Here is a 22,518-nt window from a genome sequence, read left to right as displayed (position 1 = left end):
CTACCCATTACCCTACCTTCTACCCTACCTTATCGTCTACCCTACCTTCTACCCTACCTGTACCCTATCTGCTACCCTACCTGCTACCCTACCTTCTACCCTACATTTTAGCCTACCTGCTACCCTATATGCTACCCTACATTTGAACCCTACCTGCTACCCTATCTGCTACCCTACCTGCTACCCACCTTCTACCCTACCTTCTACCCTACATTTTAGCCTACCTGCTACCCTACATGCTACCCTACATTTGAACCCTACCTGCTACCCTACCTGCTACCCTACCTGCTACCCTACATTCTACCCTACCATCCACTCTACCTTCTACCCTACCTGCTACCCTACATGCTACCCTACCCTTTACCTTACCTGCTACCATACCTTCTACCCTACCATCCACTCTACCTTCTACCCTACCTGCTACCCTACCTTCTACCCTACCTGCTACTCTACATGCTACCCTACATTTTACCCTATCTTCTACCCTACCTTCTACCCTAACTTCTACCCTACCTTCTACCTAATAGATCAGACTGTAATACCAACTATTGGTTACACAGTCTGACACGATCAAATCAAATCAAAGTTTATTTGTCACGTGCGCCAAAATACAACAGGTGTAAGATCTTACAGTGAAATGCTTCCTAACCAACAGTGCAATTTTCAAGTTAAAAAAAGGTATTAGGTGAACAATAGATAAGTAAAGAAATAAAAACAACAGTAAAAAAACAGTGAAAAATAACAGTAGAGAGGCTATATACAGTAGCGAGGTTATAACAGTAGCTGGGCTATATACAGGCACCGGTTAGTCGGGCTGATTGAGGTAGTATGTACAGTTGAAGTCAGAAGTTTACATACACCTTAGCCAAATCCATTTAAACTCAGTTTTTCACAATTCCTGACATTTAATCCTAGTAAGAATTCTTTGTCTTAGGTCAGTTAGGATCACCACTTTATTTTAAGAATGTGAAATGTCAGAATAATAGTAGAGAGAATGATTCATTTCAGCTTTTATCACATTCCCAGTGGGTCAGAAGTTTACATAAACTCAATTAGTATTTGGTAGCATTGCCTTTAAATTGTTTAACTTGGGTCAAACGTTTCGGGTAGCCTTCCACAAGCTTCCCACAATAAGTTGGGTGAATTTTGGCCCATTCCTCCTGACAGAGCTGGTATAACTGAGTCAGGTTTGTAGATCTACTTGCTCTCACACACTTTTTCAGTTCTGCCCCAAAAAAATTCTATAGGATTGGGGACTTTGTGATGGCCACTCCAATACCTTGACTTTGTTGTCCTTGAGCCATTTTGCCACAACTCATTGTCATTTTGGAAGACCTATTTGCGGCCAAGATTTAACTTGCTGACTGATGTCTAGAGATGTTGCTTCAATATGTACACACAATTTTACCTCCTCATGATGCCATCTATTTTGTGAAGTGCACCAGTCCCTCCTGCAGCAAAGCACCCCCACAACATGATACTGCCACCCCCGTTCTTCACGGTTGGGATGGTGTTCTTCGACTTGCAAGCCTCCCCATTTTTCCTCCAAACATAACGATGGTCATTATGACCAAACAGTTCTATTGTTGTTTCATCAGAGCAGAGGACATTTCTCCAAAAAGTTCTATCTTTGTCCCCAGTTTCAAACCGTAGTCTGGCTTTTTTATGGCGGTTTTGGAGCAGTGGCTTCTTCCTTGCTGAGCGGCCTTTCAGGTTATGTCGATATAGGACTCGTTTTACTGTGGGTATAGATACTTTTGTACCTGTTTCCCCCAGCATCTTCACAAGGTCCTTTGCTGTTGTTCTGGGATTGATTTGGATTTTTCGCACCAAAGTATGTTCATCTCTAGGAGACAGAACGCATCTCCTTCCTGAGCAGTATGACGACGGCGTGGTCCCATGGTGTTAATACTTGCGTACTGTTGTTTGTACAGATGAACGTGGTACCTTCAGGCATTTGGAAATTGCTCCCAAGGATGAACCAGACATGTGGAGGTCTACAGTTTTTTTTCTGAGGTCTTGGCTGATTTCTTTTGATTTTCCCATGATGTCAAGCAAAGAGGCACTGAGTTTGAAGGTAGGCCTTGAAATACATCCACGGTACACCTCCAATTGACTCAAATTATGTAAATTAGCCTATCAGAAGCTTCCAAATCCATGACATCATTTTCTGTAATTTTCCAAGTTGTTTAAAGGCACAGTCAATTTAGTGTATGTCTGACCCACAGGAATTGTGATACAGTGAATTATAAGTGGAATAATCTGTCTGTAAACAATTGTTAGAACAATTTCTTGTGTCATGCACAAGGTAGATGTCCTAACCGACTTGCCAAAACTATAGTTTGTTAACAAGAAATTCGTGGAGTGGTTGAAAAACGGGTTTTAATGACTCCAACCTAAGTGTATGTAAACTTCCGACTTCAACTGTACATGTAGGTATGGTTAAAGTGACTATGCATACATGATAAACGGAGAGTAGCAGTACCGTAAAAGAGGGGTTGACGGGTGGTGATTGGCAGGACACATTGCCGATAGCCCGGTTAGCCAATGTGCGGTGGCACCGGTTGGTCGGGCCAATTGAGGTAGTACTACATGAATGTATAGTTAAAGTGGCTATTCATATATGATAAACAGAGAGTAGCAGAAGTGTAAAAGAGGGGTTGGGGAGGGGGGCACACAATGCAAATGGTCTGGGTAGCCAATTGATTAGCTGTTCAGGAGTCTTATGGCTTGGGGGTAAAAACTCTTGAGAAGCCGTTTGGTCCTAGACTTGGCACTCCGGTACCACTTGCCATGCGGTAGTAGAGAGAACAGTCTATGACTGGGGTGGCTGGGGTCTTTGACAATTTTTATAGCCTTCCTTTGACACGGCCTGGTGTAGAGGTTCTGGATGGTTGGCAGCTTAGCCCCAGTGATGTACTGGGCCGTAAGCACTATCCTCTGCAATGCCTTGTGGTCGGAGGCCGAGCAGTTGCCGTACCAGGCAGTGATGCAACCAGTCAGGATGCTCTCGATATTGCAGCTGTAGAACCTTTTGAGGATCTAAGGACCCATGCCAAATCGTTTTAGTTTCCTGTGGGGGAATAGGCTTTGTCGTGGCCCTCTTCACATCTGTCTTGATGTGCTTGGACCATTCTAGTTTGTTGGTGATATGGACACCAAGGAACTTGAAGCTCTCAACCTGCTCCACTATAGCCCCAGCGATGAGAATGGGGGCGTGCTCGGTCCTCCTTTTCCTGTAGTCCACAATCATCTCCTTAGACTTGGTTACGTTGAGGGATAGGTTGTTATTCTGGCAGCACCCGGCCAGGTCTCTGACCTCCTCCCTATAGGCTTCCTCTCAATCCAAAATGTTGAATGCAATTATATTTGAACTTACTCTACCGGTTGTCTGTGCAGTTAGTCCTTATGTGGGTCGAAATTTGAGAAAAAATATCCACAGGAAAGTATTATTTACCCAACATTTTAGAGCGCCGGTAGGTATATGGTTCTGTCGGCTTGTATTTTCAATCTCCTGATGCATTCACACGTGATGCACACCATGTAAACAATAGCTGACTCTCGCAATCAGCTAGAAGTGCTTGAGTCTTACTGCACATCATCTGTTCTGTGAAGTGTGATCACTTATACAGTATAATAGCTCATCTGTGGATTGGTTATGCTCAGCTATTGCTTACATATTGTGCAAGTGTTTATGTCACATGAATCCCTAGATAGAAAATACAAACCAACAAACCAACATGTAACTTTTTGGGAGACCAGACCAAAATCACATAGAAATGTGTGTTTTAGATCTGTCACCCTCATTGAAAGCAAGTCTAAGAAGCGGTAGATCTGTTCTATGTGCTCTATTTCTATGCTTCCCGTTCTTAGGTTTTGTTTTCGCTTTTTTTATCTGTCGATTTTAGCATGTAAATCTCGGTAGGTCAAAAAAAATACAAAAAAGAATTATGCATGCCAGCAAAGCCTCTACACAACACAACACTAACCAATACATGAATAGCTCTATAAGGGTGACTAACGGTTCCCACAAACTGTTAGGGCCCACATAAAGCTGTCCCAACAGCAGTCTCAACAGCAGTCCCAACACCTTACCACTGCTACACATGGCTATCAGTGAAGCCTTGTCTGGCAGCAAAACAGTTAATTCAGCCTAATTTCCTGCCTTAAAAAAAAACATAGCTGATATGGCTGACTTGTTTAAACAAATGTGGTTTCTACTGACAATTGAGATGAACAAACTATAGCATAAGGTAACGATGAGCAGATAAGAGGCAATCCGTAATTTAGATTAATAAATTAATGAGCGAGCTAGGACGGACGTTGTCAATATAACTGTTTGTTCAGCACCTTTGAAATGTACAGCGGCAGAATTCAGAACATGGGCCGTTGTTGCAGTATTCTCCCTGTACACCAAGTCAGAACCGCAGGATAAATAACAATGGCATTTAAGAAGATAATGAAAGCTCTTACAGTATTCAATGATTACATTTCTCTAAAACAGGCTATATGCTACATGTTTACCACCAAGTCAGAACAGTAGGTGAAATTAAGAGGGGTAAAGGGACCAAATTATTAGCGTGAAGCACATGGGCTACTAACAGCTTACTACACAACATACACTTACTAACTTTATTACTTTCTTAGCTACAGTATACATATCTCCCTGGCATGTTACATAATTTATGTGGCAGCATACAAGACATTTTTGGACTCACCTTGTTGTGCTGTGCTCACTTCCTTCCACACCACTCATTGTTGAATTTGCAATTTCCAACTTGTTGTGGAATGTTTATGTCCAATGGTCAATGAGCACCGATACGTTTTATCTATAATTTCTCTTCATTATTTATCTTCATATGAGAAGGATTGAAAAGGATTTGCCAGTAGATTGTTGACTTGATTCATGATGATGACTACTAGCTAAGATGTTGAAAGTATGATGTTGATGTCAGTCCAATCAAAGCTACTGTACATATAACGTGATTTGACATCATTTTATCTGTGGCCAATGACCTTGAGCCTTTTTGGATGGGCACTTCTAATGATTTTTTATTTATTTTTTATTTCACCTTTATTTAACCAGGTAGGCTAGTTGAGAACAAGTTCTCATTTACAACTGTGACCTGGCCAAGATAAAGCAAAGCAGTGCGACACAAACAACAACACAGAGTTACATATGGAATAAACAAACATACAGTCAATAACACAATAGAGAAAAAAAAGTTGAAATACAGTGTGTGCAAATGAGGTAAGATAAGGGAGGTAAGGCAATAAATAGGCCATAGTGGTGAAATAATTACAATTTAGCAATTAAACACTGGAGTGATAGATGTGCAGAAGATGAATGTGCAAGTAGAGATTCTGGGGTGCAAAGGAGCAAAAGAATGGAGATGAGGGGATGAGGATGAGGTAGTTGGATGGGCTATTTACAGATGGACTATGTAATGTTACTCTATATCAGCAGCCAAAGGGCAAGAATTTTCGAGGTCTCCCCTTACACTTCGCGGTTATGTAGTGTCCCCATGAGTGACAGAGCACTGAGCCAATCACGGCGCAACACTCACAGAAAGCACTGAGCTAGGCTGAAACACATGCATTTTGGTGCTGCCTTACTCAAGAAAACAAAAAAGAGACCATGTTTGTATGCGCCTTTATTAACTCAATGATATATTTTTTTACATTATTTGCAAACTGATATGTGACACGTATTAATGCCAAAATAACATGCAAAACAGGCAAGCCCCCCCAAAAATATGTTTTTTAAATTTATTTTTTGGCAAAACATGTGGGGCTCTCGAAAACAGGTGGGGCTCTGCTTCTTTTACTTTTGGTTTTGTACACCATCTTCAATCAGCTGAAAACAATATTTTTGGTTATGGAAAATATATTTCACAGCAGTTTAGATGGTACAATGATTTTTACACTATACTTGCTTGTTTTGTCACATAAACTGAAATTTAGCGGCCTATTCGAATTCTTGGAACCAGAAAATGGCGGAATGATATCTGCGTAGTGCATCTCCAATATATACCACATGGAAAATTCAATAAATCTGATTTTTTAAGTGAATAAAGACTTGCTAAAGTGCATCCTCTGTGACTTCTAGGAAGAGTTTAACCCACTTTTAACAGCAACATTTCAGATTTTTTTTGCCTTGACTAAGTCATTTCTGAAGATGACTATTTCTTTCATGTGATTTAGGGATTCACATACTGTATGTCTGCCCTCATTTTTAAGGTCAACCCTTTTATGTGAACCGAAGTCTCGTTTTAAGGTGGTGAAACTAGTCCCTTCTTTTTGTTAACATCTAACAGTCAAACTATAGTGTAAAAGCAGGTCGACTGGTTTGACTTTTTTTTGGAAATGTTCTGGTGTTTTGTGGGGGAAACGAAGTGGGTCGGGTATAACACGTCAACCCTGTTAACCAGGCATAGTAGAAATGTTTGAACAATTTCATTATTTTGTGAAGCTCGCATGCAATTGCCCCTCCCGGTTGCACACAACAAGCTTCCATTCCCCCTGTCACAAGGAGATTTATGGCTGATTAAAGATGAAGTAGCTAACCATCTTACGGTCAACTTTATTTGGCACTTAATAGGCACTTACTATATTCCTTTTTTTAAATTGAACCTCTTGAGATGGGGAAAAAACATGTTTTTCATTAAGTTGAAGCTGTGCTCTTTATGACAGAATATTAAAGTTAGGTGAAATAAAATGTCCTTGTTTTTGAAAGAAAATATTTTTTTTGGTCCAAAAAAATAACATCAAATTTATCAGAAATACACAAGTTTTTATTACTTAGCCATCATATATAAGTTATTCAAAGTTTTAGCTTTCAGGCTACTCTCGTTCCCGCATCCTGATCTACTTGTGCTAGCCTACCTGTACGGCTCCTGGCCTCCTCCAACAAGCCGCAGCAGCACTCATCTGAGTCATCCAGCATCAAGAAAGCTACAATTATACTGTAACTACATACAGTATCATACTGCTTCACTAGCAAGTCACAATATCCTTGTGTTGTTTAAAATTATAGGCCTGCATATAGCCTATCTCGAGGCTACAGGCTCTGTTTGGGTCTGCCATGTGGAGGTTTGTTCAAAGAAAAGATCTTCCAATATAGTTTGCTAGATAGTTAACTTCTCAAATGTATCTGTTTATTTCCTTCACTTGTATATACAAAAAAAACTATGTTTTGACATGATGGATGTTTTTCAATATCCATGCATACAATACAGCCTGTTTTAGAAAGCCCAGTAAAATGAATTTGACTCTTGGCTGAAGACGGAAAGACACTGCAGCATTGGCTCTAGAACATAACACACAGTCTTGATCATTCCTGGGCCAGGGTCCGGAAGGAGTCTGGCAGTGGGAAGATGGCAGTAACTGATGTTTTGTTTGAAACTGCTGGCGAGTTGGGGGAAGATGAAAGCACAGAGAGTGAGAAGGAGTGGTTTACAGTGGCGAAAAAGAAAGGAAACAAGAGAAGTAAAGTTGTGGTGGACTCATTTTTAGTTGGAGTGAGGGTTTTGGACCAATGAAACCTGGGAGATCGGTTTGAAGTGTTGATAAATCTAATGGAAGCAATGGGTGAAGTGGGGTCAATGGAAGTCACAAGAAGTTTGCTTATTTAGGTTTTTTTGTGTCCGAAGACAGGAAGTGCCACAAGAAGATATATTTGTGGAATCTTTAATGTAGGATCTTCAAAACAGTGCACCTATCAAGGGGGTTATCACTGGGGTGGCACTTAAAGTGTGTGCAGAGGTAGTACCTGAGGCTGACCTGTATGGTAGATGGAGTGAAGACATTCACTTGATCCATACTATTGTTCTTTGATGAAGGGGTTTCTCCCTTTTCATGTCAAGTTGGGCTATGTGAAATACCCTGTAAGAGCCTTCGTGCACAAGCCCCTTAAGTGCAATCAATGCAAAATATTTGGTCCTGTGTCAAGTGTATGCAGACGGGAAGAGTATCAAATGCTAGTGGAGGTTAGATGCTGCAATTGTAGAGTGGGATTTCTGTTTGTTATGTTTCTATTTTTGAATGATGTCATGATGCCCTTTCATACAATGGCTATTTGTTTTTAGTTTACCACCCGTACAGTAGGTGCCGGCATGCATCTCCAATGAACGTTTGCGGACTGCCATGATACCATAGATTTTTTTCTGCATGTTGATGATTGATTTATGGTGATCGTTGTTGTAAAGTAACAAAATAAAAAATACTTTGAAGTACTACTAACGTCGTTTTTTGGGGTGTCTGTACTTTACTATTTATATTTTTGACAACTTTTACTTTTACTTCACTACACTCCTAAAGAAAATATGTACTTTTTACTCCCATAGATTTTCTCTGATACCCAAAAGTAGTCTACATTTTGAATGCTTAGCAGGACAGGGACATGGTCAAATTCACACACTCACCCCTACTGCCTTTGATCTGGCAGACACTCAAACACAAATGCTTTGTTTCTAGAGGATGTCTGAGTCTTAGAATGTGCCCCTGGCTCTCTCTATATATATGTGTTTTAACCTCTACGGGATCGATGTCCCTATACCAGGACCGTTGAGCTAATGTGCGCTAATGTGATTAGCATGACAGTTGTTAGTAACAGCAAACTTTCTAGGACATAGACATGTCTTACATGGACAGAAAACTTTAATTCTTGTTAATCTAACTGCACTGTCCAATTTACAGTAGCTATTACAGTGAAAAATACCATGCTATTGTTTGAGGAGAGTGCACAACAACAAAAACTTATCACGGCAACTGGTTTGATACATTCACCTCTGAAGGTAATAATGTACTTACATTCAGTAATCTTGCTCTGATTTGTTATCCTGAGGGTCCAAGAGATAAAATGTAGCATAGTTTTGTTTGATAAAATCCATTTCTATATTAAAATGTAGGAACTGGGTTCTACAATTTGAACCCCTGCTGTCTCTGACTCCACACCCACCCCAAACCGCCCAGCCGTCTAGATCTAAACTAACATTTTGTATTACCATATAATTTTTGTATCTTCTCTATAGTTATGTACTTAAAACAGTAGCAATTGACCAATTTGGCACATTTGGGCAGACTTGACACAAAATATTGTCCAGTATTGCCATGCATCACTGGATCAATCCGAAACTTTGCACACACACTGCTGTGGCCAAAATCTAAATTGCACCTAAACTGCAATATTATATGATGGCCTTTCTCTTGCATTTCAAAGATGATGGGAATTGTTTTTTGTTTGTATCATCTTTTACCAGATCTAATGTGTTATATTCTTCTATGTTAATTTCACATTTCCACAAACTTCAAAGTGTTTCTTTTAAATGGTATCAAGACTATGCTTAACCTTGCTTCAGGTCCTGAGCTACGGGCAGTTAGATTTGGGTATGTAATTTTAGGCGAAAAATGAAAGCGAGAAAACTGTGCTGTCTGGTTTGCTTAATATGAGGAATTTTAAATGATTTATAGAATTTCCTTTTACTTTTGATACTTAAGCATATTTTAGCAATGACATTTACTTTTGATACTTAAGTATATTTAAAACCAAATACTTTCAATTTTTCATCAAGTATATTTTACTTGGTGATTTTCACTTTTACTTGAGTCATTTTCTATTAAGGTATCTTTACTTTTACTCAAGTTTGACAATTTGGTAGTTTTTCCACCACTGAGTATGTTGTTAGCCACATAATTGTTGAATTTTTGGGATCTTTTTACGTTTATCCCGCACACTAGGTGGCAGCAATATAACTTTGTGGAAATAGTCCGGTGTAAAACCCTAACGAAGAAGATGAACCTTCCTGGGCCGGTAGGAGAAGTTGTTAATTTGTTGCCACTGTAGGTTACTGTTTTGTCGGTTGTGAGTAATTTACACAATTGCAGCGAGTGTTGTGTTCGCTCGATAACCAATTCGTTTGTATCAATTCGAGATGGTTCATGTGATGTAGTTGAAATCAGTTGTTGTATAGCCAGTTCGGGTGATTTCAGGATAACAACATCCAGCCAGGACTGCTGTTGCGTAATCACTATACTCCGTGAGCAGTGTTTGTCAGGCTACGTTTATACATTGTTATTGACCGTCAAAATAGCAGCTTCCCCCCCCAAAAAACTTTTCAATTTATAGTTATAGTTATATCCGTGTTAATGGGGAAGAGTAGAACATACATCAGTATAGGATATGCTACCTTTGGTATGCTGGTTGGATTTTCAGCATTTTTTGTCTGGAACATAGCATACAAACAACCATGGACGGCGGCAATGGGCGGATTGTCAGGTACAGTAACAACATAGAATGGCGGACATACCAGTGTGTCGTGAACAATATTAGCTTGAGCAACGATAGTGGATTCGACGGTTCTCCTCCAAAATAAAAGTTCCCCATTGAAATCAATTATGTATTAAAACAAAATCCTCTATTGCTGATGCTTTGAAGCCACCGGTCGGCCATATTGCTAACCGTCCCTACCCTAACTCGAACGTAACCATTTTAAATGTCATGGGGTAGGGAAGTCCCAACGATCCATGAAGGCAAGGGCATTAGGAATAGTCCTCTGTAGGAATTAATGGGCTTCTGCAGTATTTCAGTTGTTTCAAGGACAAAATTGCGTGTATTTAAGTGTTGTAGTAGTGTGGATAGTAACATTAGTCATCTCTAAAATGTATTAATGTTTTTATATATTTGTTTAATTATTAGTTTTAACACGCATAGTATAATGTAAAAGTATATATTAAGTTGTTTGTAATAAAATAAACATGGCAAAAACGAATGTAGACATTTATAAATGTATTTCTATATCTTATAAAATATTTTTTACAACGGTGGGGAGTGCCAAGATGAAGGAACAGTGGCTTCAACACAGTCATCTAGTGTATATATAAATCATTCATTGAAACTGATGCAAATAGATAAAAATAGTGAAATGAGCCATACTTGGATTAGATAATGCTAAACAATGTTGAAATGTTATGGATATTCAACAAAAGACAATTTGTTCAATTGAAAAAAATGTATCTGTTGAAATTGCACTGTGTATGTATTAGAGTTCAGAATTGCATTGGGCTACTTATGAATCCAGAGTCTATGGAATGAGGTATCAGCCTACTCCGTAAAACCCACAAATGACAAAAGTTACACAATAAGAGCTCCGCTGCTAATATTTGTGTAAACTCTTCCGAATTGTTGTCTGTGGGTGTCACTGAGTAGGCTGGTACCCCCATTTCATGGTCCAAAGATAAGTAATGCTGTACAGTGCATATACGTATGCCCCCAATGCAAATACATCCGCAGTACGATTTCAACAGATTTCTACCGTTTTGTGTCAATTTAACTATTGTCATTCGTTGAATTTATATAACAACATTTCAACATTGCTTAGCATTTTCTTGTCCAATTGGGGCATTGTTCCACAATTTTTAGCACTTCTCATGTTTCAATTGGGGACTTTAATTGAAGGTGAACCGCCAACTCCACTATTGTTGCTCATGCTAATGTTGTTCTCAACACATACACACACGACAGACTTGTAGGCCAAGATAAATGGGCATTTCACCATAATTTCTCATGGTTTCAGTGAAATGTTTTTGTGTAATACTGTGTTGTTACTGTAGCAAAAAAAAGGCTAAAAGATCGAGCCCAGGGATGGGCAACTGGCACAGACCGTTAGATCAATAAATAAATAAAAAAATGTATTTATTTATTAGGAACTCCGTCGGCTGTCTCAAAATACTGTTTTGAGTTAAAATAGTAGAATACAGAAGGTGCAGTGTAAATTTCGTTGTACGTCAGTAGTTTCTCTCTTGTTATCTGAGTCACTGATAGTTTGTCTAAACTTGTTATCATGGTCAAATTACCTGCCGGGGGTTTTGTTATTCAGTCTAACTCAGATATAAAAACTGCAAACATTTCTCTTCAAAATGTTTAGAATTGCAGGAAATTAGCTGTAAAACAGCTAATGTACATCTCCGCCCCATGGCAAAATGTATAGAATTGCAGCAAACTCTTTAAAACTGCAACATTTTCCCTACACCCAATGGCAAAATGTGTGGAATTGCACAAAATGAACTCTAAAATATATCTTTTTTTTTCCTTTAAAAAAAAAAATCTCTGCTGCAAGAGGGGGGCCACTATAATGTTTTGCTCGCAATGTGGGGTGTAGATCGGCCCCTCATGATGAGTTCAGATTTTTTTTGTCCTCCATCCCCATCAAAGTTTCCCATCCCTGATCTAGCCTAATGCCTTGATGAACTGAGACTATTACTCACAACTTATGAATAAATGTGTAGAAGTGTGAATTGAATAGGCTGACTGTTTGCATCACATTTAGCGTCACAACCTTTAATTAGCGCAAGGGCCCCTTACATCTGCTTCACCAATGGCTTTTTCTGTGATGCTCCCTAACTTCGCACGCTGTCCCTATGTCCTAGTTCAGTCACGAGGTCTCACAGCATGCCTGCCTTTCTGGAGAGTATGATACGGTATTCCACATGTTTCTGTCACCCAACAGGAGTGCTGGCGCTCTGGGCCCTTGTCACCCACATTATGTACCTGCAGGACTACTGGCGCACATGGCTGAAGGGACTCAAGTTCTTCATCTTCGTTGCGGGTCTCTTCTCCGTCCTGGCTGTGGTGGCCTTCGCTACTTTCCTCACCCTCGCCATCACACAGAAGCAATGTTAGTCTTTCTCTCGCTCTCTGCCTCATATTCTCTTATCTGCTATGTAACTATTGATTACAGATTCAGAAACTATATATCATCTAGTAATTAAGTGTAGAGTTATTCTGAGAAAGTTTGACAGATTGTATATTCTCTCCCGTCCTGCAGCTCCCACTGACCCGACGAGCCTGTACCTGTCCTGTGTCTGGAGCTTCCTCACTCTCAAATGGGCCTTCCTCCTAGCCCTGTACTCTCACAGGTACCGCCAGGAGTTTGCAGACATCAGTATCCTCAGTGACTTCTGATCACCATCCATTTGACCCACCATACACTGGGTAGGAGGTTTGGGGAACCAGCCAGCTGCAGAAGAGTTGGTCAAAAAACGTGTTTCAACGAAAGAGAGCACGGAGAATCTGGAAGGGCTGGATAAGAGTTCTTTGAACTTTTAATCAGCGTAGTTACACACTCCGTACAAGCCCTACATTGTTGTCAACCCTCACTACTATACATACAGTAACAGCTCATTTGTTTTGTTGGAGTGAGTAGCCATATAGTCACTTGGAAAAACTCCTTCTGATGGGGATCTACTGCTTATCTGTAATGGCAGGCAACAGTGGCTTATGTTTCTAAGCAAGGATTTGCACAAGGCTATTTATAGAGTGGTTTAGGGATCAAGACTAGGTCATGTAGGCTGTGGGGGTTTGTCTCTGAGGATTTGGGTCGAAGCTTTCCAAAAGGACACAGTTTTTAAGAATTGTATTTTAAATTTCAGGTTGAAATGTATTGATCCCATGTCTAATCCAATCTAATGAGTAAGTGTCAAATACACCCATGGGAAAAAGGTTGTCACTGTGTTATGTGGTCTCTGCTGTTTCTCTCTCCGTCAATAGGGAGAGCAGGATTATTTAGCCAGTCATTGCTATCTCTGTCTGGATGTTGGCTTGTCATATGCTTTTGAATATTTGTTATTCTTTTAGTTAACTACACACACATATTTGATGTGATGCATAATAATGCACTTTACAGTGTTATTAATTCCATTGGATTGGTTCTTCCAATGCTGTCGTCTGCTTTTAAAGAGAAAAGGCCAGGGGGTGAGGATGGATATAATGCAAGCTAATACACAGGTGTATGGAAGTCCTGATTTGATGGGGTTTCTTTTTCACTGTTTCTATCTTCATACATTTTCTGTCTTATATTCATGTTGATCAGCACATTTTTTGGCTTTGTTTTTATCATATTAAATACCTAATGTATTTAAACAGAATTTCCACCTTTAAACAAGTTGGTCTTGATTTTAAACCTGGTATCCTTCTCTATTTGTATAGCAAATGTGTGAACGGTGTGTTTTTGTATGAGATAGAGAAAGGCTGTTCGTGAGAGATAAATATTTTAAATAAACAATTGGTTTGTTTTGCATGGTAAGAGTTTTTAAAAATGTATTCACAAGATGTATTTTGGTTGTACATTCTATTAATAAATGTTGAACTGTGATTTATGTTGATGTGACTGTATGATATTATTATTTAGACGGATCCTTGCAATAATAATTTACATACTCATATTGCACTTCCACAATGAACTATTCCAACCAAACATGATGCCTATGACTTTCCCTCTAAAGGCAGCTAGGCCAGGGTTTCCCCATCTGTGGCTCCTCCCACGGAGAAGGTGTCAGCATAGCACCAGTATAAAACAAATAATGAATCTTTTCTGGGGTGTGAAAACTCAAACCAGTGCCATCCGATGGTTTACTCTGACAGTACGGTACAGTGCGGCATACTTGCTTTGTTTTTGATTTGTTGGTCACTTTACTCTGTCTTGTGTTAGATTTTGAAATGTGCTTAGTAAGTTTCAGATCACCTCGTATCAAATGTAAGACACTTGGTGGTCTATTGTCTTTGTGTAGGCTTTCTGAAATAATATTTGCATTCGGACTCTGGCACACATGCAAGAAATGATCTTTCTGATCTCAAAATATAGTTCGTTATATCTATTCTTTTCACTTCCGTTACTGAAAAATCTAATAATGGTCTGTCATTTAAAAAAAAAAAAAAAAATTCATTTTGAACATGCAACCCATCCAGTGTTTTTAGTTCAGTATTAGTTCAGTATTACCATGGTCTTTGTAGTGTGAGAAGGGTTGACGTGTGACTGACCACGTGCCTCTAGTTTGTAAGATTGGTTATCTAACTCTGTTCAGACAGAATGGCACTGGACCTACCTACCTCTCTCAAGGTTAGATTAGGAACCCAGCAGAACATGAGAGGTTTATACTCAGGAAATAAGGGTGCTTAATTCAACCTTACTTCTTTCTAACCACTGCCTATGTATTATAGTTGCGTGATATTCATAGACCTTCCTAGTATATGGATGCCACCTCAAACGATGCTCTGTGATTGTCCTTTGAGTAGCCAGGGAAGAGTACCAGTCAGTTTCTCCTATCTTGCCAACTCTTAATGGAATTGTCACACCAAAGTCATGTTTATCTTGACAATAACAGCCATGGAGTTGGCAAGCGCTCAAACAGATCTGAACCAGACTAATTTTTGAGCAATGTTATGTCATTTTATCAATGCAATGTAATCTCTCATTCACACCTCAGTGCAGCTGCATGGATACTAGCGTCAATTCTTGGCCTGTCTAACTATCCTCTGATTGGCTGAAACCATGCAACAAGAGAGCCCACGCTATGTGATCAACAGGCCAGCCTACTCCCTCCCAGACTTTGATGGGGAGTTTGACAAGAAGAAACGGGCCTTCCCCATAGGAGAGAAAGTGAAGAAATGCTTCAGGTACAGTGTTTACATTCTGCTGACTATCAAAAGCCCACAACTGTTTATCTCTTTTCATGAGTCAATAAAGCTCATCTAACAACACTTGAGTACTTTCATTACGACATCTACATTTTAAACCAGTATGTTCCCCTTGATAGAACTGAGCTGGTACTATACCAAATAAAGAGGAGCCAGCTATGAGGCCATAGGGTGACTGTTCTAACCAGACTTGCATGCTGATGCACGTTATTAGGTGCTCTGGGTCTCGACTCAAGTCCCTGCTGTTCAGACACCTGCCTATCCTGAGCTGGCTGCCCAAGTACAAGGTGAAGGAGAACCTGCTGTGTGATGTCATTAGCGGGGTCAGCGCAGGCACCATTCAGGTTCCTCAGGGTTTGTCAGTCTCCTCCTTCTGGTGTCTCATCATTTGAGCTGTTGTCCTGCTATATATTATCTCAGATGAGAGTTGTAAGCAGAATAGTTTCCTAGTGATGTTTTTAACGTTACAATTTATTATCAAGAGTTTATGATTCATTCAATTCATGAGTCATGTTCTGTACAGGCATGGCGTTTGCTCTGCTGGCTAACCTGCCTCCTGTCAATGGCCTCTACTCCTCCTTCTTTCCTCTCATCCCCTACTTCTTCATGGGCACTGCTCACCAAATGGTCCCAGGTACTGTAAATCTACGTTAAATCTACTGTTTATCTACATGTAAAAGGATAATTGAAGACTTTAGATGAAAGACTAGATCTCCTTAAAGTGTGATGTGACTTGAGTGATCTCTATGTCCAGGTACTTTTGCTGTGCTCAGTATCATGGTGGGAATGGTGTGTCTGAGTCTGGCCCCTGAGTCTGACTTCAGCCACTTCAATGCCACCCTCAATGCTACACTAGTGGATGAGGACAGGATGAACGAGGTTCGACTGGGCATCTCTGGAACACTGGCCTGTCTCACTGCCGTCATCCAGGTATTGCCTGAGGGCCACATAGAGGCTTAGTTCATCATTGTACAGTGTCAATACAATATGTTACCTTAGTGTGGTATTGTGAAAATAATACTGTCTTCATAATTGTAAGTGACCTGGGACACAAATTCTATCTGAGCAGATGGGCCTGGGCCTAATGCAGTTTGGCTTTGTGGCCATCTACTTGTCTGAGTCGTTCATCAGGGGCTTCATGACGGCTGCAGGACTGCAGATCCTCATCTCTGTACTGAAGTACATCTTTGGTATTAAAGTACCTCCCTACAGTGGACCACTTGCCACCATATATGTAAGTATCCCATATGCATGCAGAACTACACTACTACTTACACTAACCATGATGCCCCTCTCTATAGTTTCTAAAAGTCGCCAAAATGATGTCCCTTTTTGTCCCAGACTCTAAAAGATATTTTTTATGGCCTGCCTGACACCAACATAGCCTCGCTGGTCTTTGCTCTGGTCAGTAGTGTGGTACTCATCACAGTGAAGGAGCTGAGTGCACACTTTCGTCACAAACTGCCTTTCCCCATCCCCATGGAGATCATTGTTGTGAGTAATCGAGGAGACTAATCTGTTCCTCTTATGCTATGCTATGCTGTGCTGTGCTGTGCTAAGCTATGCCATGCTATGCTCTGGAGTTGTAAGACCAATATAAATGGTTAAACCAGAACTTCCATTTGCACAGGTGGTAGTGGCCACAGCCATATCAGGTCCCCTGGACCTGCCTGAGAAGTATCACATGGACATAGTGGGAGAAATTCCCCTAGGGTAAGGGGGACACAATATTACCAGAAAAGTGTACTGTTATGGTTTGCTATTATGGCTGTTTTACAGTCTATCCTTACACAGTAGATTCTGTGGTCCCAACCTCTTCTTCTAGATTTCCTGCTCCGATCCTCCCAACAGTGATTCAGTGGGATGACATGCTGAGCACAGCCTTCTCCCTGGCTATCGTGGGCTATGTGATCAACCTGGCTATGGGCAGGACACTGGCAGCAAAGCATGGCTACGATGTGGATCCCAACCAGGTATGAATAGGGGACAAGCATGTCTTCGTCTTTTTTTCTTCAAATGAGATGAAAACCCCATTTTGTTCCATTTAAAAAAAATTGTAATGCCATCAAATCCCTGTCTAAGCTGCCTGACTATAGTCTCCATTACTCATCATAGTGTACTATAAACACTGATAGGAGTGTGCGTTTCTGTGCAGGAGATGTTGGCTCTGGGCTGCAGTAACTTCTTGGGGTCTTTCTTCAAGATCCATGTGATCTGCTGTGCTCTGTCTGTCACCTTGGCGGTAGACAATGCTGGGGGAACATCACAGGTCAGACACAGGGAGCAGTGAGGCAGGACCACGTAGAAACGTTGCACGGCACTTGACAACACAGTATTCATTGAACATACCTCTCACTTTTACGCGTAACAATTCACTTAATAATCGTTCAATTGTTAATTTGCTTTCTGGTTGACTGACTAACCTAACGTACCAAGTTTCATAAGAGCTCTGTTCAGTACACAACAGTATGTAATATTGTTGTCTTGTCTCAATAATCAATCTCTCCTCTACTTTCCTCTTCACAGTTTGCCAGTCTGTGTGTGATGCTGGTGGTCATGGTCACCATGCTGGCCTTGGGGGCTTTCCTCAAACCACTACCAAAGGTGAGGACCTTTATTTCAGTGCATTAAATAAAAGATAAGAACAGTGACGTACAGCAGGTGTTCTCAACCTTTTCCATGCCGGGGCCCACTGAAGCGCTTTCAAATCAGGGACCCCCTGAAAGCTCTATGAGGCCTCCCAGGCATCCTAGACCCCTGGTTGAAAATCACTGACGTACAGTAGCTCTGAAGTTAGAAAATCAAAAGCAGTCTTTGTTTCATCTTATATCATGCACGTTCATGATCTACAAATAACATGTCGAAGGTAGCGAGTGTTTTAATCACCATTTATTCCTGTAGTCTGTGCTGGGAGCCCTGATAGCGATCAACCTGAAGAACACTCTGCTGCAACTCTCTGACCCATATTACCTCTGGAAGAAGAGCAAACTGGACTGTGTGAGTCAAATAATCCACATGTTATGTGTCAGCTCTGGCGATGATACTCAAACACTGTCAAATCTACTGCTCTAATGATCCCGTATCTTGTCCAGTGTGTGTGGGTGGTGTCCTTTTTAGCCACCTTCTTCCTGAGTTTGCCTTATGGAGTTGCCATTGGAGTCAGCTTCTCCGTCCTCGTGGTTATTTTCCAGACCCAGTTGTAAGTAAAACAACATCATTGATTGCGCAATAAAAGTCACAAACGGGAACATTTGCTATAGTCATCTGTTTTATAATGGTAAAAAAATGATATTCTACATGATATTTTGTTCTTCACAGTCGAAATGGTTCAGAGATGGCTCAGATCATGGACACAGATCTCTACAAAAATCCAAAGATTTACAGCAAGGTAGTGAAACATTGTATTCACCATTTACTTTGGATTTATGTTTGTGTCTTCTTTCATAGCAAGGTTTTATGAATGCGAATCTATCCAATGGAATGGAGACATTTTCATTTATTTTTTCTCTAGGTGAAATGTGTAGAGGGGGTGAAAATAGTGAACTACTGCTCCCCTCTCTATTTTGCCAATGCAGAGATATTCAGACAAAAAGTCATCAAAAAGGTACTTTAATGACTATAGGATGGCCATATCCCTCTTTCTGCCATGCAAAGTCAATTATGTTTAGACTCGTTCCCCATATGGTGTGTTTGTGTATGTGTGTTTGTGCGTAGACTGGATTGGACCCAAGTAAACTTCTCTTAGCCAGGAAGAAGTTTCTGAAGAAGCAGCAGAAGGAGTTAGAAGGGCAAAACAAGAAGACCAAGAAGAAGAAGCCCTGCTCTTTGGTAACCATGAAGTCTCAGGTGAGAGGTCAGAGGTCAAGGGGCGTCAGGTCAAAGGGCATTCATGCATTAAAATGGACAGAGTTACTTTAAACTAGCTATCTTATGTTGACTATTTTGTTGTTATGTCCTCCCCCACATCTAGACCATATCACAGATAGAGCTTCAGAATGACTTTGACATTGGTGACAGCAATCCTTACCCGCCACCATCACCAACCAACTATGTCAACTTCCACTGTAGTGACATTGAGCTGGGCGAGCAGCCTCCTGACCCAGACCAACCAAGTTCCTCCCCTGTTACCCTGGACTCTCAACCCAGGCCCTTCCACACCCTCATCCTGGACCTGGCAGGGGTCTGCTTCATAGACCTCATGGGAATCAAAGTACTCATCAAGGTCAGACAGCTAGCCATTTGGTTTTTCTTTGTTTTCCCTTTATTTGGATCCCCATCAGCTGAAGCCTTGGCTATTTGTTTGCTATTATGCTAGCTGCAGTATAGGAATTGTGAGATGATGGGGGATACTACTGTATCCCATTTTTTTTTCATTTTTTTTTAACAAGTCTGAAAGTGCAGGATGCATTTGAACATTTGCAGTGATATGCACTGCAGCTCTCATAGAATTGTTTGAGGCTTGATGTGTGCTGTTATGCGCTTGTTGTTCACAGATGAACTCATGCTATGAGATGCTGGGGATCAAGCTTTACTTGGCCAATGTTCAAGGTAAGATCTAGTTTTCATGACGTAGCTAGGTGACTTTCAAATGTAGTCATGGGAACAGAATCTTACTTGCAGGAGAAAAAGCTGAGTCACTGTGCGCAAACTAAGGGCACATAGAAGATTACATAGAACACAGTTAATGGTTCAAATTCAATCTCAGCATGACCATAATAGGGTCTAGAATTTTCAATTTCCTTCTCTTTCTCACTTTTTCCTATTGAGATAAAGAGGTGATTCATCAAAGGGAATAGCGCAGGTTGGCATTCAATTTACCATTCATTTACAAAGTGTTCTCTGTTTTTCTGCTGAATCACATATGCAATGCCTTGGGCTTCCTGATCCAAAAGAATGTTTAAGGTCATTTGACCTCCACAACGTTGGGTGGAAAATTCAGTCCCTTAACACAAAAGCCCATGTCTGTCACATTACTTACACAGAAAATCCTAGTATCATAGAGGGCATGCAACGTCCCTAAGCTCCCTATTTTTTCTCCTTGTATTACTTTGTTGGTTTCTGGTGTGTGTGTTTACAGCACAGGTGTACGAGGAGCTGGAGGGGGGAGGGGTGTTTGAGGAGGGCAATATCGCCCAAGGTCACCTCTTCCTCTCCGTCCATGACGCCATCCTCTGTGCCCAACAGAGGTCAAGAAACACCGAAACCTCTGAAAAGGCAGGTCCCACTTAATCCCACACCTTATCATTATGACCATGAATCACTTCACAGATCCTCATTTAGTAATGACAAAGTAAATCAAGAGGCAGGGGATTATTCTATGTAAATCATCTACACCCAGTACACATTAACTATGTCTTGTTTGCAATTTGGGCAAAGACAAAGACGGAACACTTCCTTCTGAGTTATCCAGTCAATAGGAAAAAATCCAGCTCAAACACTTCACGGAACGTCTGTGATTACACAGTTAAGATTTTAAAAGATATATAAGGAAGAGATAGGTAGATACTGTTCTGACGTCTGGTGGGGATAAGGGGACATTTGGAGCAGTGTGATAAGTTAGGGTGGGAATTTTCTTAGCTGTGTTCCTGGTACTCACCCTGCACATTCACTTGCTTCTTTTTTATTCAACCTCCACCACCTTATCTGGGGCAGTTAGTGTAAACAGGCAAATCACACAACACAAGTCCAGGGAAAACTTGGCACCACTACCTAGAACATCTACTTCTCAACTTCACTTTGAATCCTGTTGTCGCCAGAGGTCACGAGAAAGACAAGCCGTCTGTCTGTTTCTCCTTTATTTTCCCTCCCATTACCTCTATGGCCTCCTGGAACTAGAATGACCATGCTGATCACTTGTTCAGATGATGTCACAGACACAGCAGTTGAGTTCAAAAGAGCAGTGCAATAATAAAATACATGTGTAGATGATCACGTACTGTATGTGTGTGTAGTCCTGAGTTAGCTAGGTGTTAAGGAGAGGCTCCCTGACTGAAGTGTGTCTCTCTGTGGGGTTGCAGACAGAGAAAGAGAGGAAGGAGCTGGTCCTCTATATTCAGGAGGATGAGGAGAGGGATCTGGAGCAGGTACACTGACTAAATGAACCATTTATCACTGTTGTGGAGAATCTATCTCGATGAAGCAAACTGTAAAACAGGATGGTTCCCGTTTACTAATCGTTAGGTTACCTATCGACCCAGAGTCATTCTGAATCATTGTTTATCTCTCCACAGGAACTGTTTTGAACATGGGATTTTTTACTACTGAATGTATGGAGAGTGTATGAAATGAATGAAGATTGAGGAAAATGTTCATTTAGGTTGATAATAAACAAAACAAAAAAGTGTTGTCTGAACGGTCCATTTCTGCATCTCAACGATTGTGTGTTGTGCAAATAGTTCTTAGATGATCTAAAAAATCATGATAATAAACACGTGACAGTCTATACTGTAAAAAAAATATCTGTAGTGACTGAACAGCTGGTCTCACTATTCAGGTTTCCATCCAACCTTTTTCATGTGAGTAAAAGCGCACGTTAGATAAAAACATGTCATGATATGCCCAATGGAAACTTTCCAAATGTCGACAAAAAACAAAATACTCTAGACAAGGTGGGATATTAATTATGCAAGAAATGCTGGTGGAAACGCTTTTATGTGCAAATGTTTATCTAATAACCATCACATGGAAGTAAACTTGGAGTCACGCAATGACATGTGTGGTCCTCCCACTGTGACTTGTCTGGAAAGCAGGCAGTGTATTAGGCTACAGATGAAATAAGTTATGAACTTCACAAGGTGGGGAAAGTGAAAGGTGATGAGCTTGATGCTCCTTTCCAATAAATATTGAGGGTCTTATTCTGGAGATGTGATGATTGATGCTTGGCTGCCGTTTGACAATTATAAATAATCTTGCTCTTTTTGCCAATAATAATCTCATCATGTAGGCCCCTCAAACTCAATTCTGGACCTCGAAGCCAGTCCCCTGATCCCTGATCAGGGACTGATTTGGACCTGGGACACTAGGTGGGTGGAATTAATTATCAGGTA

The 22,518-nt window shown here is 40.6% G+C and overlaps 2 protein-coding genes across 4 annotated transcripts; both read left to right on the top strand.

Moving 5' to 3' along the window:
• Positions 1–9,785: 9,785 nt before the first annotated feature.
• Positions 9,786–14,150, top strand: slc48a1a (solute carrier family 48 member 1a). Its single transcript, XM_024384199.2, has 3 exons — positions 9,786–10,276; positions 12,507–12,674; positions 12,825–14,150. Exons 1-3 carry the CDS (start codon positions 10,147–10,149, stop codon positions 12,959–12,961), a joined length of 435 nt encoding a protein of 144 aa, XP_024239967.1. The 5' UTR covers positions 9,786–10,146; the 3' UTR covers positions 12,962–14,150.
• A 199-nt stretch (positions 14,151–14,349) lies between these two features.
• Positions 14,350–22,295, top strand: LOC112221829 (solute carrier family 26 member 9). 3 transcript variants are annotated; one of them, XM_024384198.2, is made up of 21 exons: positions 14,350–14,423; positions 15,267–15,451; positions 15,687–15,826; positions 15,996–16,106; positions 16,227–16,402; positions 16,542–16,706; positions 16,814–16,966; positions 17,103–17,185; positions 17,298–17,445; positions 17,628–17,741; positions 17,999–18,076; positions 18,374–18,469; positions 18,565–18,671; positions 18,791–18,860; positions 18,984–19,076; positions 19,187–19,318; positions 19,443–19,694; positions 19,966–20,020; positions 20,550–20,686; positions 21,490–21,555; positions 21,703–22,295. In XM_024384198.2, exons 2-21 carry the CDS (start codon positions 15,327–15,329, stop codon positions 21,712–21,714), a joined length of 2,313 nt encoding a protein of 770 aa, XP_024239966.1. In that variant the 5' UTR covers positions 14,350–14,423; positions 15,267–15,326; the 3' UTR covers positions 21,715–22,295. The 3 variants fall into 3 exon arrangements, with proteins under 3 accessions (XP_024239966.1, XP_024239964.1, XP_024239965.1); XM_024384196.2 differs by having other exon boundaries at positions 14,366–14,423; positions 15,262–15,451; XM_024384197.2 differs by having other exon boundaries at positions 14,367–14,418; positions 15,262–15,451.
• Positions 22,296–22,518: the final 223 nt, after the last annotated feature.

This window comes from Oncorhynchus tshawytscha, linkage group LG22, assembly GCF_018296145.1.
Source record: "Oncorhynchus tshawytscha isolate Ot180627B linkage group LG22, Otsh_v2.0, whole genome shotgun sequence".
Classification (NCBI taxonomy): Eukaryota; Metazoa; Chordata; class Actinopteri; order Salmoniformes; family Salmonidae; genus Oncorhynchus; species Oncorhynchus tshawytscha.
The sequence above is the reverse complement of the archived record's forward strand: the minus strand, read 5'-3'. Positions and strand labels throughout refer to the sequence as shown.